At 36.2% G+C, this 16,963-nt stretch overlaps 3 protein-coding genes across 4 annotated transcripts; 2 read left to right on the top strand and 1 right to left on the bottom strand.

Moving 5' to 3' along the window:
- The first annotated feature begins 967 nt into the window (after nucleotides 1-967).
- BRK1 (BRICK1) lies at nucleotides 968-2,876 on the top strand. 2 transcript variants are annotated; one of them, XM_086438017.1, is made up of 3 exons: nucleotides 968-1,104; nucleotides 1,214-1,374; nucleotides 2,506-2,876. In XM_086438017.1, exons 2-3 carry the CDS (start codon nucleotides 1,236-1,238, stop codon nucleotides 2,625-2,627), a joined length of 261 nt encoding a protein of 86 aa, XP_086294143.1. In that variant the 5' UTR covers nucleotides 968-1,104; nucleotides 1,214-1,235; the 3' UTR covers nucleotides 2,628-2,876. The 2 variants fall into 2 exon arrangements, with proteins under 2 accessions (XP_086294143.1, XP_086294144.1); XM_086438018.1 differs by having other exon boundaries at nucleotides 974-1,104; nucleotides 1,193-1,374.
- Nucleotides 2,877-6,877: 4,001 nt separating this feature from the next.
- Nucleotides 6,878-10,716, top strand: LOC147402683 (heat shock 70 kDa protein, mitochondrial-like). The gene is made up of 6 exons (XM_086438014.1): nucleotides 6,878-7,055; nucleotides 8,157-8,233; nucleotides 8,326-8,404; nucleotides 8,478-9,044; nucleotides 9,121-9,741; nucleotides 9,841-10,716. The coding sequence occupies exons 1-6, from the start codon at nucleotides 6,984-6,986 to the stop codon at nucleotides 10,447-10,449; spliced, it is 2,025 nt and encodes a 674-aa protein (XP_086294140.1). The 5' UTR covers nucleotides 6,878-6,983; the 3' UTR covers nucleotides 10,450-10,716.
- A 1,683-nt stretch (nucleotides 10,717-12,399) lies between these two features.
- Nucleotides 12,400-14,915, bottom strand: LOC147402682 (transcription factor GTE7-like). The gene is made up of 3 exons (XM_086438015.1): nucleotides 13,177-14,915; nucleotides 12,909-13,066; nucleotides 12,400-12,801 (listed from the first exon to the last, which is right to left on the bottom strand). Exons 1-2 carry the CDS (start codon nucleotides 14,771-14,773, stop codon nucleotides 12,999-13,001), a joined length of 1,665 nt encoding a protein of 554 aa, XP_086294141.1. The 5' UTR covers nucleotides 14,774-14,915; the 3' UTR covers nucleotides 12,400-12,801; nucleotides 12,909-12,998.
- Between the last annotated feature and the right edge of the window lie 2,048 nt (nucleotides 14,916-16,963).

Genomic DNA, 16,963 nt, shown 5'->3' with positions numbered 1-16,963 from the left:
TATCTTTACCCCATTTGATCACGGTCAAGTGCTCAAGTCCAAGTATATATTATAAAATAAGTGATATTTTATTGGCACACCAAATTTTACTAATAGCACCCCAATCATATGTTATTAATAAAGAATGAGATTTTTCCTAAAACATGCAACTTATGTACAAATTCCAATTTTAGTACACTTATCATTTTAATTCCCAAACTTATATTTTTATTGACTTCGTCACTTTTATAATCAATGAATTCATTGGTACATCTACGAATTCGTGGATGTTAAAAGTGATGAACTCACAAGTTCATAGGTTATAAAAATGACGAATGCATGTTTTGAGAATTAAAATAAGTAGTGTACCGAATTCAGAATTTCTTCATATTTAGTGCACGAAATAGAGATTCACCCAATAAAGAATAGTATTTATTTGGGTGAAGTTCTATTACGTGCACTAAATATTAACAAATTCCGAATTCAATACACTGTTCATTTTAATTTTCAAAACATGCATTTGTCATTTTTATAACTTAGCAACTCGTGAGTTTATCACTTTTAATATATATGAATTCATAGATATACCAATGAATTAATTGATTATAAAAGTGATGAATTCACTCGAAATGTATGTTTAGGGAATTAAAATGAAAAGTACCGAAACTGGAATTTGCACATAAGTTATGCACGTTTTGGGGAAAATCCCCATATATTTTGGAGTGCTCTTAGCAAAAGATGGTGCGGCAATAGAAGCTCTCTAAAATTAAAAACAATGAAAAACAAACAACAACAATTACGACAATTATTACTTAAAGTGCAATAAATACACTTTGGAAATTGGAATCTGAGGGTATTTTAATAAAAACTAATTTGTTTAAGGTCATTTTTGGTACAAAATCCAATATCCAAAGTGTAGTTATTGTACTTTAACGTGTGCCCTTAGGGCACACCTTAACAAAATCCACTAAATACACCTTGTTTAGTTTTTCAGACAGCTTGGTCAACTCGCACTCTCGCAGTCATAATATACTGTCCAGACAAAACCAAAGCCCTCTCTCTCATGCTTTACTTTCTCAAGCAGTGAATGAACGCCGCCATTAATAGATCTCCGTAAATATAAAGGTCTGTTCTTCGAACGTTCTTTCTTTTTAGTGTGTTTTTTTTTATTTTTTTAAGTTTAGTCTCTCTTACTATCTCGATTGGATATTAGGGTTTCGAATTTATTTTTCAGAAGAGCTAATTGAGTTTGGGGAATGGCGAGAGCTGGAGGAATCGGGATTACAAATGCAGTTAATGTTGGAATTGCCGTCCAAGCAGATTGGGAGAATCGAGAATTCATCTCTCATATCTCTCTTAATGTCCGTCGCCTCTTTGAATTCCTCATTCAGTTCGGTTGGTGTCAATCCCATTCCTCACTCACTAGATTTTTTCTTCTTTGTTGTTTTTTATTGATGATTTAGGGTCAATGTTCTTTAATTAGGGCTTAAATCAAACTCTGTGATTCAATAAGTTTCTAATGATGACGATGATCATGTTCTTCAATGTTTCAGACTCTCAATTGTTGATGCTTGCATAGTCTCTGTTATCTTCTTGATTTTCAAGATTATATGAAAATGTTAATCTTCATTGCTCTCAATTTCAAGATTATAACTAGATCTTACCAAACAAGGGACCCCATTGTTGGTTTATTTTAGAATGTTTACTTTCATTTTCATGATTCTCAAAATTCTAATATTGAGATATTGAGCCAACTAATTCAGAAGTGAGGGTTTTTGGATGTGTTCCATGTATCATAATTTTGCTTTTTTATAATGATCTGTAAGGGCTATAGGTTGTCATCTTTTCGCTTATCCTCCTAAGCTATCTTCTTTTGCAGTTCCTGTTGTTATAGGTAACATAGATTGTTGCATGTTCTTTCTACAAAATAGATCATTTTGGCCAATTTCATCTCGAGATGGGATACTTCGGTATCACTGTTTTTGAGACCTAGATGTGGCCAAAGTTCTCCTTAGACCATGGTTTTAAAACTCGTTTTGACGTCTCGTCCATGAACGAGACCGAGTCGTCTCGGATGAGTTTTCCGGTATGTTTTAGTCATCTCGCTCAACAATGAGACCAATGAACCATGGTTTTAAATCTCGTCCGAAACGTTTGACTTGTCTATCCATCTCGTTGGTAGATGATACCGAGACATATCATACGAGATTTAAAATCATGCCTTAGACACGTATCAGGAACTTTTTTTTTCTCTTATCTAACATTCTGGTGTGCCTAAGTCCATTTTTTATTTGTTCACTTGGATCACTGTGGCCATTCTTTAGGTAAGAGTGGGGAGGTTCTACTTTAGTAGAAACAATTACTTTACTTGGAGCCCTTCCACCAATAATCTGACTTTATAAGTATGCCATTGACAAAGATTGATAACTTTATTTTCGATTAGTAGGTAATACTGATACATTGTAGTGGTAGTTTATTGTGTCTATGCCTATCTCTGACGTTTAATGGTTTCTTCCACACTTCCAGAGGCAACAACAAAGAGCAAATTAGCATCTCTGAATGAGAAGCTCAATACATTGGAGCGTCGTCTTGAGCTTCTTGAAGTCCAAGTGGGTACAGCATCTGCCAATCCTTCTCTTTTTACTTGATTCCTTTCTGGATGATGTTATTGTAGTAAAAAAACAACACATATATAAATAAATTCCCTGATTCTGCAATCCCTTTTAAAAGGTAATTAGTTTTCCTTGTAGTTTATGTTCTTTGCTAATTATGTTCCACAAAGTATTGAGCTTTTTTCAAGTCATGTAGTAGCTCACTAGTTTTTTGTAATAGACTTCAAAGAAAAGATATTTGACATGTTCTCTCTGAAAATATTAATTGCATATCAGTCTTCCTATCTGATGTACTTGAGCTTGACAACCATAACTGGATCCCTGAAGTATCTGATTACATGGTGAAATATAAAATATTTCATAAGATTTGTATGACCCAATGTCTGACATGTCGAACCCAATGGATTGCCCTTATTACATTGATGCATGGTTTAACCCTTCCAAAATCTTGTATTTATTTAGCTTGCTTTACAAGAAAAGTAAACAAAGGATTTTGAATCACAATAAGTAGAACCTTTTGTGTCTGAAAACTTCCATATTTAAATCTGAAAACGAATTTAACATTAAGAGAGTTATTTAGATTCATATCCAAATTCATTTACAATTTCCATTGTGTTCCTACACCTGGTGCCTATGGAAAGATTACCCAAAAATCCGAATTCGGGATACCTGAAGTACTTTTTTGTGTTTAACCAATAAGCATGTTTTTAAGGAAAGTTGAAAAATTGAACCCTTCAAGAGGAGAAACAATAGGATCAACATTCGAGGACTCTTGTGTTTCCTTTTTTCACACAATGTGCATTCTTATATTCAAGACTTCCTACAAAATGCAGACCTCCTCTCCATGTTTTTCTCTTTGTTATTTCTTTTTTTCACACATTAAACTTTTTGGTTATAAATCTTAATGAATTAGTGACGTGGGAACCCCATGGACTTGGTCTTGATTGTTTAGAAAATATTGAAGGACAATGACACCAACATAATTCAATTTGCTGAAGTTGTCATTGCAAGAGTTTTAGATTTATAATTATTCTTCTCCCTGAAGAAAAGCAGAACGTCACTGAATCATTCAGTAGTACTTGGATAAGTGTGGAACTATATAATTTGTATAAATGCTTATGGTAAACAAATATATCAATTGCGATTTGTATTTGTGAACTTAGATTTCGAATTTTTTCACCAACTACAATTCCTTTATTTTTGTCACCCATCTCATGGCATAGTTAGCAAGTGCACTACAAATATAGGGTAAGAATAATTCAGTCTGTTTTTTTCGTTAAACATTTCAGCAGAGATAAAAAAATAAAAAATGATGATTTTATAATTTTATGCTAAATTGAGATGTTTGAAAATCACAATTAATGTGTGATATATTTCTAATTTGTGTTCGATATACTGGCAAAAATACTTAGGTTTTATTGCACCTTTGGAAAGTTGAGCTGTATAATACGTTTTTTCCAGAAAAATGAAAAAATCTGTGTGTAACTTGGAACTCTCTGTTTAAGTCTAACCCAAAAAAATACTAATGAATGGAAACAGTTAATATATTAGCTTTTATTAGTGTTTTAGGTGCTTCATGCACCATTAGGAGAAGCAAACATAATACAGAACTAATTTTCAGGTAGAATTAATCGGTATTCCATAATTAAATCCTAGAATTCTTCATCACCAATGTCAGAACACACATCATTGTGCCTGGAAAATGCGCATGAATTTGATTTTCTTTAAAAAATGCAATTTTCAAGTGTATTATTTCCTTCCAGACTTTCTACCAGCAACTGCACCCTTCCATGAAAATGTATTTCCCATCAAATGTTATCCTAACACACTAAACACAAGACAAACTCTCTTTTGCCATTTTCCAATGGTTCCTATGAACATTTTGGCATCCATAGTCCGTTAGACCATGTGTTTTTTTTTTTTTTTTTTTTTTACTTTTATTTGATTTTGAAGAAATAGATCATAGATAACAAATAGAATATGAGGAGGTTGTGACCAGAAGAATGTGATGATGCGATCAAATTTAACATTGTTTTTAAAAATCTTTATAGTCTACTCGTGGAATGAATATGATTTCCCTTTTGTGTCCCCACCTAATGGATTTCGGTACTTTTTCACTTTCTTAATGTATAATACAAGCAATTGTAAAAGAGCACTTTTACCTTCTGATTAGGTGGAGTGTCTGTCATCCCAATGTCCTGAAACTCAAATTTGCAATTATAATCTTTTCTCATTGTCTGTTGACCTTGAGAGGCTGATCCTCCTGAATGGAGCGTAGGCCTTGGTGCCGGCTCCCCATAGATGGTGTGACTCGTGGCTATGATTTTGTTTCTCTCGTTTTTCTTCTATTGATTTAATGTAGAGGTTGGTGTACCTGCTAATTTTGGCATATCCCTCCGTGTTTTGATGTAATTTGAGATTCGTTACCGTGATCTTGTGTGAAAGTTTTAATTAAAAGTTATCTAAATATCCTCTCATCTTCAACCTCTTGTCATCCACTCGTTCAGTTTTTTTTTTTTTCTCTTTACCTATCATTTGGATATTAACAGGACTACAAGCTCTCAAATCGCTCATACTTGGGATGACTATCTCGTGAACAAACCCTATCTTGTTCTTGAAGCTTGAAGGTTGAACAAGATGAATCCTTCAGGTTGAATAGGAAAATCAAATAGGTTTTTGGTTAGCAGTTGAGGTTGAGATTAAGGATACTTTGGTTATTTTCCATTAATGTTACCTTCAAAATCTAGGGCATAATATAATAAGACTTGACATTGAGGATACTTTGGTTATTTTCCATTAATCTTTCCTTCAAAATCTAAAATCTAGGGCATAACATAATAAGACTGGACGTTGAAAAGCAAAATTACCTATTTTAAACTGGTATATTCGTCTTCAATTATCTAGATTGTTTGGTCTGCAAATGTGAGAATGATAAGATTCATATGGATGAGGGAGAGAGCATTTTGGGATTTGACTATTAATCAACTTAGTAAACTAAATCTCATTTGATGGTGACACGGTTTTTTAGCACTTTTTCATGTCGAACACAAAGACAGAGATATCACGACACATTGCCCCTTCACCACCGAAGGGTGTGTTAAACAGTTATGGGGCTTCATTCTGTGTTCCAATTTTTTGACATTATTATCAGTCGAACTAGTGTGCATGTTTTCTCACTATTGCAGTTATATGTATGAAGTGCAATTTTAGAAGAAGAAGATGATAATGACGGTGGAAAATAATAAACAAAACTAAGATGATAATGATATGTACTCTTATTCTTAAGAGTTTATTTTTAGAAATGCAACTTAGCCAAGAATGCAAACTGGGGTATTTTTTTAAGTAATGGGGAGCAACGATACTAGGTATTTTTAATTAATCAATCTTTTTCATTTATTATAATTTTGTAATATTGGACAAAGACCCCAAGTTACAAGATCTCAATAAACAATTTCTCTCTCAACTAAATGTAGTTTTCTTATCAAAATTTCAATATCATGGAAAATTATAATTTTTTTTTTTGAACGGTCATGGAAAATTATAATTAATTATTAAATATTAGTGCAAAATTAATTTTCCTTCAATATCCTTTAAACTGCATTTTTTTTTTTAAGTTGTTAAATCTAAGGTTAAAATATATGGGTTCAACTAGCTTTACTAAGGCTCCATGGGCTCCCATTGTGACATTGAAAACCATGATCTAATGCTTAAGCATTGTAGAGAATAAAATTATATGAACTTTAAAAAAATAAATTAATTTAATTTTTTATTATTGAATTTTAATTTTAAATTTTGGGAATGAAGTGAAAATTTGATAATCCCATCCATTTTCAAAACCTTGGATCAAATCCAAACAAAATTGATTTTTGAAAAAAAAAATTTATGAGATTAGAGGGCTGTGACGTTGGATTGCAATGTTACGATTCATTTGAACAAAACGACCCCCACTAATGCTTAAAATTTTACTATGAAAGAATTTCCCAAAATATAATTGTGTTGCAAAATTTTACATTTTAATGAAGACGTGGCAAATTCACCGTTAATTTAACGGCTGAACGCTGGTATTTATTGATACCACCTGAATGTCTTGTCTTGGTAGGAATATATGAACGCTGCCGTTTTCCTCGAGATTATCAATCGTAACTCGGTATAATCTTATTTGTGGACGTCAATCGATTTTGCAACATTGTATACATTATTTGGGATTGACCCACGTGTCAGTAATGGTCAATAAGATTATTAAGACCACCAGAAATTCTACACACTTCTGAGGTGAAGTATTTAGTTCGGGGGATTGGAACGAATTACATTTGTCGCTGTGCAGGACAAAAGTAAAACCTCTTAAACCCTAAAACCCTCTTTATCCTCTTCTTTCTTTACAGAAGATCGTTTATGGCGACTTCGGTGTTGCTCAGATCTCTGAGGCGTCGCGATATCTCTTCATCATTATCTGCTTATAGATCCGTACGTGTTTCATTTTATTTTTGTGTGTCTTTTGATGTATCTTTTGTGATTCATTTCTTGTTTGTTTGACTGTTTTCCACAATCTTTGCTTTTTCTTGTTTTGGGTTTAGCTGTGTTTTTTGCTTCTTGATGTTACTTGAGATCTACAGTGATTAGTCTAGACCCTCGTTTTTTTTCCATTAGTTTAGAATTTTTGAGAAATAAACGAGTGTGTTCCGTGTGTAAATGCTCTAGATTGCTTTAGTATTTCAGGAATTTTGGTGTCTTTCTTATTCTTAATAATGAAATTTAGGTTTTCAGTGTTTCGGTTTTTTGTTATTAGAATTTTTGTAAGCAATTATTTGTGTTCTCCTTCGAATTCATGTGGATTTGTGTTTTGGTGCTTTTCGATTTTGTTAGCAATTATAGTTATATTGTAGTTGTGGCTGAGTAGCCTTTTAAAACCCCAAAACTCACTTGACCCATTTGTCATTTGATTCATATAAATGATCAACAAGTTGACTCGGATCAGTTGTTAGTAGTATTACAATCATTGGTGTAAATAAAACAAAAACTACTTGTAATCATGGTTTTAAAACTCGTTTTGCCGTCTTGGACGAGTTTTCCGATATGTTTGAGAAGGCTCGTTCAACAATGAGAGGAGCAAGAATGCAAACTGAAAATGGGTTTATAAATTGTGGCATTGGGTGATGTGCTTTAGAGACAATGGTGTTGGATACTGTAAGCCTCTTCTAAATCCTAATGATGATTTGGAATTTTATCTGTTAAGAACCTTCACGTGTATTAGGCAAGTTAACAGCGGTGAATTATTTCTTGGATGAGGGGCTTGATATGGAAATGTTAGAATCTGTTGAATTGTCTTTGTTTTGGATTCTATATTCGAGGAGACTGTATTTATATCATCATCACATTACTCGAGAAAATATGAAGATTTGTGATGCATGATCCAAACTTTTGAGGTTTGGTGTGCCTGTGTACCCATATCCATCCATGGTGATATATTAGTGACCCAATAAATTATGCTTGAGATTTCTTTTCCACAACTTATATGAGCATCTCTATCACTATCTAAATGCCACACTTGTTCTGGATTGTTGACAGTTGACTAGCAATGCTACCACATCATGGGCTAGCTCTCCATTGAGTCATAAATGGGCAAGTCTGGCAAGACCATTCAGGTACCAGTGGTTTGTTTGACATTTAACACCACAACTTGTCTCTCTTGTCCTCTGTTTGTTTCATAATGAGATCATTTCTTTTTCTGATCCAGCTCAAAACCAGCTGGGAGTGATGTTATTGGTATTGACTTGGGTACCACTAACTCGTGTGTTTCTGTTATGGAGGGAAAGGTAAGATTTCTTGGTGGCTTGAAAGATTTATTTTGGTGAAGCTCTCTCTGATGACTTCTAGCATGATGTGCAGAATGCTAAAGTGATTGAGAACTCTGAAGGAGCTCGAACCACACCATCAGTTGTTGCCTTCAACCAGAAAGGAGAGCTACTTGTGGGAACTCCAGCCAAGCGTCAGGCTGTGACCAACCCAACAAATACAGTATTTGGAACCAAACGTTTGATAGGCAGACGTTTTGATGATCCACAGACGCAGAAAGAAATGAAGATGGTTCCATACAAGATAGTAAAGGCTCCCAATGGAGATGCATGGGTAGAAGCCAATGGGCAGCAGTATTCACCAAGCCAGATTGGAGCATTCATTCTTACCAAAATGAAAGAAACTGCCGAATCTTATCTTGGAAAGTCTGTTTCCAAAGCTGTGATTACAGTTCCAGCATATTTCAACGATGCTCAAAGGCAGGCAACAAAGGATGCCGGGAGAATTGCAGGTTTAGATGTACAGAGAATCATCAACGAGCCGACAGCAGCTGCACTTTCCTATGGGTTAAATAACAAGGAGGGTCTCATAGCAGTCTTTGATTTGGGGGGTGGAACTTTTGATGTTTCCATTCTAGAAATCTCCAACGGTGTCTTTGAGGTAGGCATATCGTTCTTCCTTTTTCAAGATTTTTAGTTAAGTAGATACCATCTATTGAAGTGCTGCCTTCTTTCAGGTGAAATCAACAAATGGTGATACTTTCTTGGGTGGGGAAGATTTTGACAATGCCCTCTTAGAGTATTTAGTAGATGAGTTCAAGAGAACCGAAGGGATTGATCTTACAAAAGATAAGCTGGCATTGCAGAGGCTTCGGGAAGCAGCTGAGAAAGCCAAGATAGAACTCTCATCCACGTCCCAAACTGAGATCAACCTGCCGTTTATCACCGCTGATGCATCAGGTGCAAAACATTTGAATATCACTCTGACAAGATCAAAGTTTGAGGGTTTGGTGAATCACTTAATCGAGAGAACAAAAAATCCTTGTAAGAGTTGTTTGAAGGATGCTGGCATATCTATAAAGGATGTGGATGAGGTACTTCTTGTAGGAGGAATGACTCGAGTTCCAAAAGTGCAAGAAGTCGTTACACAAATCTTTGGGAAGAATCCAAGTAAAGGGGTGAATCCCGATGAGGCTGTTGCTATGGGAGCTGCAATTCAAGGTGGTATCCTTCGTGGAGATGTCAAGGAGTTACTTCTCTTGGATGTCACTCCTCTATCTCTTGGTATCGAGACTCTTGGTGGTATCTTCACAAGGTTGATCAATAGAAATACAACTATTCCCACAAAAAAGAGTCAGGTAATTAATTATACAATGTTTTCACGTTTTGGTATGAAATTTGTGTCTTGGTATATTTTGTGCCAATTAACTTGGAACTTCCCTAATCTGTGCATCCAGGTATTCTCAACTGCTGCAGACAACCAGACTCAGGTGGGTGTCCGTGTGCTGCAAGGTGAGCGTGGAATGGCAGCTGACAACAAGCTCCTAGGAGAGTTTGAGCTTATGGGCATTCCTCCCGCTCCAAGGGGTATGCCCCAGATTGAGGTCACATTTGACATTGATGCCAATGGGATTGTGACTGTGTCAGCAAGGGACAAAGCCACCGGAAAGGAACAACAAATTACAATTCGATCCTCAGGTGGATTAGCGGAAGATGAGATTGAGAAAATGGTGAAGGAGGCTGAGTTACATGCTCAAAAAGACCAGGAGAGGAAAGCACTAATTGACATCAAGAACAGTGCTGATACAACATTGTACAGTATAGAAAAGAGCTTGAGTGAGTACAGAGACAAGATTCCTGCTGAGGTTGCTACTGAGATTGAGACTGCAATTGCAGATCTGAGGCAGGCAGTGTCTGGGGACAACGTGGATGAGATTCAAGCTAAACTTGATGCTGCAAACAAAGCTGTTTCAAAGATTGGGCAGCACATGGCAGGTGATTCCAGTGGGGGGTCTCAAGGCGGTGACCAGCCACCAGAGGCCGAGTATGAAGAGGTGAAGAAGTAGGTGTTACAGGCAAGATGTAGTTGGTGCCTATAAATTTTTTTTTTTTTGGGGGTATGATCACCAATTTTTTTTTTTTTTCTTTTCATTTTCTGCTATACAAGGCAATTCAGTTGTTTTTGTGGATTTGTAGGGTTATTTGAGTCAACTAGATCTAGAACAACCTATTTAGTTGTTCTTTTTCGATGCTCAGTTATGTTATACCTAGCTAATTGTTTCAGTAATTGATGATCTAGGCTTTAGCCATGACAAATTTTGCCTGGCAGTTAAGGACACTCCTTTAAATGACTGCAATTGAAAAGAAAAAAAAAAAAAAAAAATTTGTCATCTTCTGATCTGTGATTCTCCATTTCTAGCTTGAATTTACCTGGATTCATTCCTGTGAAAGTTACCAGGTTTCTTTCTATCTGCTTTTATTGCTCCCAGCTTCATTCCCCATTTGCGACCTTCAATGCTATTGGCTGAGGGCCGCATTTAATTCCTTTACCCAAATGGGTGTATGCAAGTAGTGTCATTCATAGGTCAAATCTTAACCAAAATTTGATAAACCTTGTCATGGACACTAAGGGATTTTTGTGATCCCACCATGGTTTCAAGACCAAGATGGATGACCCAAGTCATCTTGGTATCAGGCATGGCCGAGACGAATGGACAAGGTACTTTGGTTTTGCGGAATCTCACGAGATGAATGTTACGTCTCAGACGAGATATAGAAAATCTCAGTCGAGATATCTGAGACGAATGAATTTTACTAGTTTTCATGATTGAAATCGTATCATTTTTACTCCCAAATCGAGTTTTGCTTCTCTTCTCAACTAAGTGATCCAGAGAACTAAGGCTTTGAATTCAAATGGGGTGAAAATTTTCATTTTCTTCATCAGATTTTTTTAATGGTTAAAAATCATTGTCTCAATATTAAAACAAGAAGATTCAAAAAGAGATGTATTGTCCGAGTCAACTCGGTATCAGGCATGGATGAGATGAGACACGAAACCGAGTTTTAAAATCATGGATTCTACCCTACATAGAGTGGTGAACAGTTGAGACATTGGATCTGGGGTATTTTTTGAAGCAAACTATTCACGTTAATCTTGATGTGCCTCCCCACTATGCCATGAATCCCTTCAAGAATACCATTCACTCTCACATGATCAATAGGGTTCCTATTGGGGTGTCACACCAGGTGTCAACCTTTCTTTTTGATAGGTATATAGAGAAAATGAAGATTTTTTAGCAAACCCCTATGTTCTCTGATTCACTTGATTGAGAAGAGAAGAAATAATTGATTTGAAAATAAAAAGATAGGGCTAGGATGAAAATAGAGGAGATTGAATAGTGTTGTTCAGCTCGTGTGATGCTGCCAATCCCAAAAAGTATGTCCGCCCATCTCATTGTTGGGCGATACCAAGATGACTCTGACAATACGTCTTGATCTCATACAAGTTTTAAAACCATGGTTTGAACTTAAGACATGGGCACAAAACTCCACCAGTTAGCACTTCACCAAGCCTTGGGTGGAAATAATGCCTGGTTTGCATGCCCAATCTCCATCAAGGAAGAGTCGTGCTAGAGTGAACTCAGCTGGGTACATGCTCGCGCCACCACATTAAGATGTCCCGTCCCCCGTGTGTGTCTCCCCCCCCCCCCCCTTTCCCAAGGTCACTCCAGCATTAATCATCAAGGAATTCAGAATTCTGTTTAAGTGCTGGTTTCCCAACATTCTACAAGTTTTATGTGATGTTAGATGAAGACGTCTCTGTGTGTATGCAGCTTAAACCCTCTTCATATAGAAGATATAAGTTACCAACAATAAACAAATCAACACATGTGAACTTCATTTTCAAGCATTGCTCAAGATTTTTCTAAATAACAAACTGATGGCCAACAGCTTTAAGTAATGCTAACTAGTTGTAAAGCAAGCAGAAACTAACAAATAACAACTGATGGGGCAGATAAAAAAAAAACTTGCACGTCTGTCATTCATTAAGGTAAAAATATGAAAAGCCTATTTTTTTCTTGCCTGTTTTCTCTCTCATATCTTTCTTTACAACTTCACAACACCTCTCCACTGCCGCCTTAATTGCAACTAAAAATGAGATCAAATAGGTTCTGTTTAACACTTGTAATACTACAACATTAGCTATTGTCTACAACCCTTCTTTGAACATAGCAACGTTTTTTCTTGTTCTCTCACTGGATAGTGGATTCTACTAGACTGCACAAAACCTACTCTTAATGAATCTTCTTTTCATCTGTTTTTGGTCCTCCTTACATTTACATATCGTACACCTGAGCCAAACATCAAAGCCACACCCAACCCAAAACCCTTTTTCTTCCTTCTTTGAATCTGCAAAACTGCAACAACCAAACACAAACACACGAAATTCACATTCACTTCAGACCCATCATCCCCATCATATAAATTTCTGAGTAGCATCACAAACAGCAGTATTCATTCATACCTCTCTATCTCCTCCACTTCTCAGCAATGGAAGCAGAAAGGACACAACACATCAATCCCTCCTATTAAGTTCCCTGGTGAAGCTTTCTATTCAATGTCCAGGTGACTCAGCATCATCTGCATCAGAATCACTTCCAGACGAACTCCCAGAATCCGAATCTGCAAGGCCCAATACATACAATAGCATAATCAAAACACAGGTCAGAAATTTCTATGCAATCTGAAACGAGTCCCATAGAACAAATGGGGGAAGAAAGAAAGTTAATTACCACTGGACGATGAGTTATCGCTACTGGAACTGCTTGATCCAGCATCCTTGTCAATCTCCACGGGAGGAAAATTATTTGCTGGCATCTCCTCACCAATGTCAACATCCTCTTCCACGCTCCCTGTTTCCCCTTTCGTGCTCTTCTTCGAAGATACTGCAACTTCGGGCATCTCTTCATCTGAATTATGCACTAACAAAGCCTTAACTTTGTTCCCTTGGGCCGCCAAGGAGTTCTGATTGATAGCAACTGCTTGCCTCTTGATCTTGCTCATCATCTTTTTACAATAACCCACAAATCGCTCAAGCTCCCAAAGTGTCTCGTTGTCAACAACCTCAATGTCGACCTCAATCTCGTCATCATGCTGTGCCAGATTAGCATTCCTTTTCTTAATGATCTGCACCACCTGATCCATCTTCTCCTGTGGGAGGCTTTGCAAGTTCATACTCAGCATTTGCTTCTCCTCGAAGCTCATCTCTCGTTTGTGAGGATCCTTGGCTTTGGGCTTAGGTTGCTTCCCAAATTTAACAGATGGTTCCGCTTGTGTAGGTGATGGCCGTGGTAGGTTTAACACCGGGGTTGGATCAGGTTTCGTCGCAGTCTCCAGAGCCCTAATTTGATTGGGTGAACTCCATTGAATCTCCCTCTCCTTATTCTTATACTTCTTGTACTCAGGTTCGAACATTTCTTCAAAACTTGCTAGCATCTGCTCCGCCATGACATAAACATCATGACCTTTTGGATTGTAAACCAAAGCATTTTCAAAGGTTAATCGAACATCGGTTGCAAAATCAAGTGGTGATGCATAGAGATTCTTTCCAAGCTTCGATTTCACAGATCCAAGATCCATTGGATGTTTGATTATCTGATTGTAGTCATGAAGCCCCAAGCCGGCAACATCAACAGGCACATTGAAGATCCAGGCATGTTTGTGCTTCATTAACTTTGACAAGAAGTGTCCGCATTTCTTCATCATGATGGATAATTTCTTTCTGGCTTCAGGCTCCAATGCCAGACGCTTTGAATCCTTACTAGAAATTGATGGAAGTGGACGCTTAATTCCTGAAATTTTCTTGAGATTTTCAGATGGATTCCTCTCATTCTCCTTCGATGTTTGCTTCTCTTTCAATCTCTCATCACCAAAAGCATCTGGAGCATCCCTTCCGCGATAACCACCAGACAATTGAGAAGAATTGTAGCCATTTCTAGATTGAAATTCTCTCGATTCAATCCGATCGCTTAAGATCCTGACCTGTTCCAGCTCCGCAAGCAGTCGTTTCTTCAGATCTTTCAGCTTTCTTCTCGAATACAGAGCGATGTTGAAGGTGACGTATCCGTCGAGGGAGGATTCTCTCCGGTGGTTGAGACTGACAAATTTCCTGTTGAGAGAAGATGAATCGTTCGATGCGACCGGTGCAGTGACCGCCGATTCGTCCGTTTTCCTGCCATAAATCCGGATTGATGGATCACAGATCTGTTTATTAGGACTTCTTTTAGATCTAGAGGAAGGATTAGCCTTCAAATTAGGGTTTTTCCTCATGTAAACCTTTCGTTCTGTCCAACAAGATTCATTCCGATCGGCCAAGAGAGCGGAAGCCATACATGTACGGTACCTCTCAGATCAGACGGAATTCGGCGATCTTCCGCCGAGAAAACTCAAACAAAAACCTGCAAGGAGCCATTGTAGAAGCGAGGGAAATCGGTTACCAAAACCCTCACAAGCGAGGAGCAATGGTGCACTAGCATCACTTCTTAAAGGAAACCAGATCTGCCCGTCTAAGCTTTGGGTTGATCTTTATCCGTTGATCCACAGAGGAATGTTAATCCTACGGTTTCTGTGACTTTCCCTCTGCCCGAAAACCTGACCGTCTTATATTTGAGTAGAGTTGAATTAGGAGTGAATTTAGGGCGCATGACCCTTGCATTTAGGTCTATTTTAACAGTGGGGCCACTATTTGCTGACGTGGTAGGAAAGACAGCTTGCAGGACCGGCCAAAATATCTTTTGTGGCGGGAATTTTTTCCCCAACATCAAAGGTATTGCCAAATCAGCTAAAAAATTGAAATTCAAACGCTGCCACGTGGACATATAATCAAGGCAAAGACTTACATACACACTTCGATCTAATTCAATTGAAAATTGGCAAAGTTTAAATTTCAAAATGGGAAATCGCATATCTTGCATTTATTGAATTTAAAATATTTATATGAATTATGGAGAATATTTTTCAACCAAGTGACACGTGGTAATTTTAAAGAATTTTAGTCGAAGAACCAAACTATGTGATAAGTTAATCGATCAACATTAAAATCAATCTCCCAAGCTACATTGGTGTGGAGGTCGAAGCAAATTTCGTAAAATCTGGGACATTAGGTATAACTGCTCTCGCAACTGAGAAATTAGATGTAATTGCTCCCGTGAAAATCAAGATAAATCATTAAGCAAGTATAACCACTTCGACGAGAATCACAGAAAAAATCCAAGAAGATCTAAGAGCAAAAAATCCTATAAGTACAAGAGACCAATACACCAAAAAGATATGAAATATCCTATCTGAAAATATATTATTGAATCGACATTAAAAATTTTAACTTGGACGTCGAAGTGATTTTGTTGCAGACCTTCTCACAAGTACATAAGAAAAATGAGAAGACTTGTATAAGAAGGATCTCAAGGTGGAGCTAGTTTTCGCCTCCACATGACTCATGAATTATTTAGTGGACATTATTCTCATGAGAGTTGATATGTAATTAGGTAAAAACGTGTTTAGACTTCTAGTTATCTTATACTTCTTCTTCCGTGACTTGGGCAAATACCAACAAAGATTTGTTGTTTAAAAATTTATGTGTTAAGTTATGATTCAATGCTATATATATTAAATAAGTGAGAGTTGTTGGTTACTAGAGAGAAATTTTTGGAATAGATTGACTCTTTAAATTCCGTAGCCTCTTCATTCTGTAAAGTCTATTATTTCTTTATTTAAAAAGGTGAAAGATAAAAATTTGGTTGCAAGAAATTCTTTAGAAGTAAATGTTAAAATAAATATTAAGGTTTCACATTCTACATGTAAAAAGTCTCTTAAATTAGTTATTTAATGTCAAATAATGGAAAACATTTTTCTTATTAGATTAATAAGATTTTAAATCTTAACTAAGAGTTGTTAGGCTCACATGGATTACCACACTAGAAATCCAACACAACTTCTTTTTAGATTTCATAGAAAAGCTTATATCAAATTGTTTTTTTTCAAATATTTTTCAATCTTGATTCAAGGTGATGAAAATGAAAGACTACATGACTCTCAAAATTTAAAATTAAAATTTAACGGTGAAAATTTATGTGTGTATGTGTGTGTGCTTCTATTTTTTTCAAAAAATTTAGAATTCCATTATCTACAAACTTGTGACATTAGATCATGTTTTTGAATGTCAAGATGCGGACTCATGATCGTTGGATGAATTTAACTAAATTTTAACAAATATAAAATAATATAAAATATTAAAAATAAAGAAAGATTTGTTGAGTCAATAAATTTTAGACTAGTTGAAATAATATTTATCATTTTTTGGTAAAAAATGCTCTTTACTTTAAAGAGTATTGTTAAAGATGATATCATGCGATTAGATCATTAGCTTAATAGATAAAGTCTGCACTAGCAAATTTTTGTTCAATTTGTAATTTTGCATGTTTTGCTTAGCTTACTTACTTTGGCAAGTCAACCATTTAATCATTTTACCAAGGTGGCATCAATTGCTAAAGCTTGTCAACAATCATTTATGATAATTTGTAG

Source organism: Akebia trifoliata, chromosome 4, assembly GCF_017979445.1.
Source record: "Akebia trifoliata isolate Shusen 1 chromosome 4, ASM1797944v1, whole genome shotgun sequence".
In the NCBI taxonomy this organism is placed as follows: Eukaryota; Viridiplantae; Streptophyta; class Magnoliopsida; order Ranunculales; family Lardizabalaceae; genus Akebia; species Akebia trifoliata.
The sequence above is the reverse complement of the archived record's forward strand: the minus strand, read 5'-3'. Positions and strand labels throughout refer to the sequence as shown.

Bases quoted from the DNA above. Each gene is read 5' to 3' on its own strand.
- LOC147402682 (XM_086438015.1), bottom strand. From the start codon at position 14,773: ATGGCTTCCGCTCTCTTGGCCGATCGGAATGAATCTTGTTGGACAGAA. The intron at 13,067-13,176 runs GTAATTAACTTT...TGGGCCTTGCAG, and splicing joins CGATAACTCATCGTCCAGTG to ATTCGGATTCTGGGAGTTCG.
- BRK1 (XM_086438017.1), top strand. From the start codon at position 1,236: ATGGCGAGAGCTGGAGGAATCGGGATTACAAATGCAGTTAATGTTGGA. The intron at 1,375-2,505 runs GTTGGTGTCAAT...CCACACTTCCAG, and splicing joins TGAATTCCTCATTCAGTTCG to AGGCAACAACAAAGAGCAAA.
- LOC147402683 (XM_086438014.1), top strand. From the start codon at position 6,984: ATGGCGACTTCGGTGTTGCTCAGATCTCTGAGGCGTCGCGATATCTCT. The intron at 8,234-8,325 runs GTACCAGTGGTT...TTTCTGATCCAG, and splicing joins AGTCTGGCAAGACCATTCAG to CTCAAAACCAGCTGGGAGTG. The intron at 8,405-8,477 runs GTAAGATTTCTT...CATGATGTGCAG, and splicing joins TTTCTGTTATGGAGGGAAAG to AATGCTAAAGTGATTGAGAA.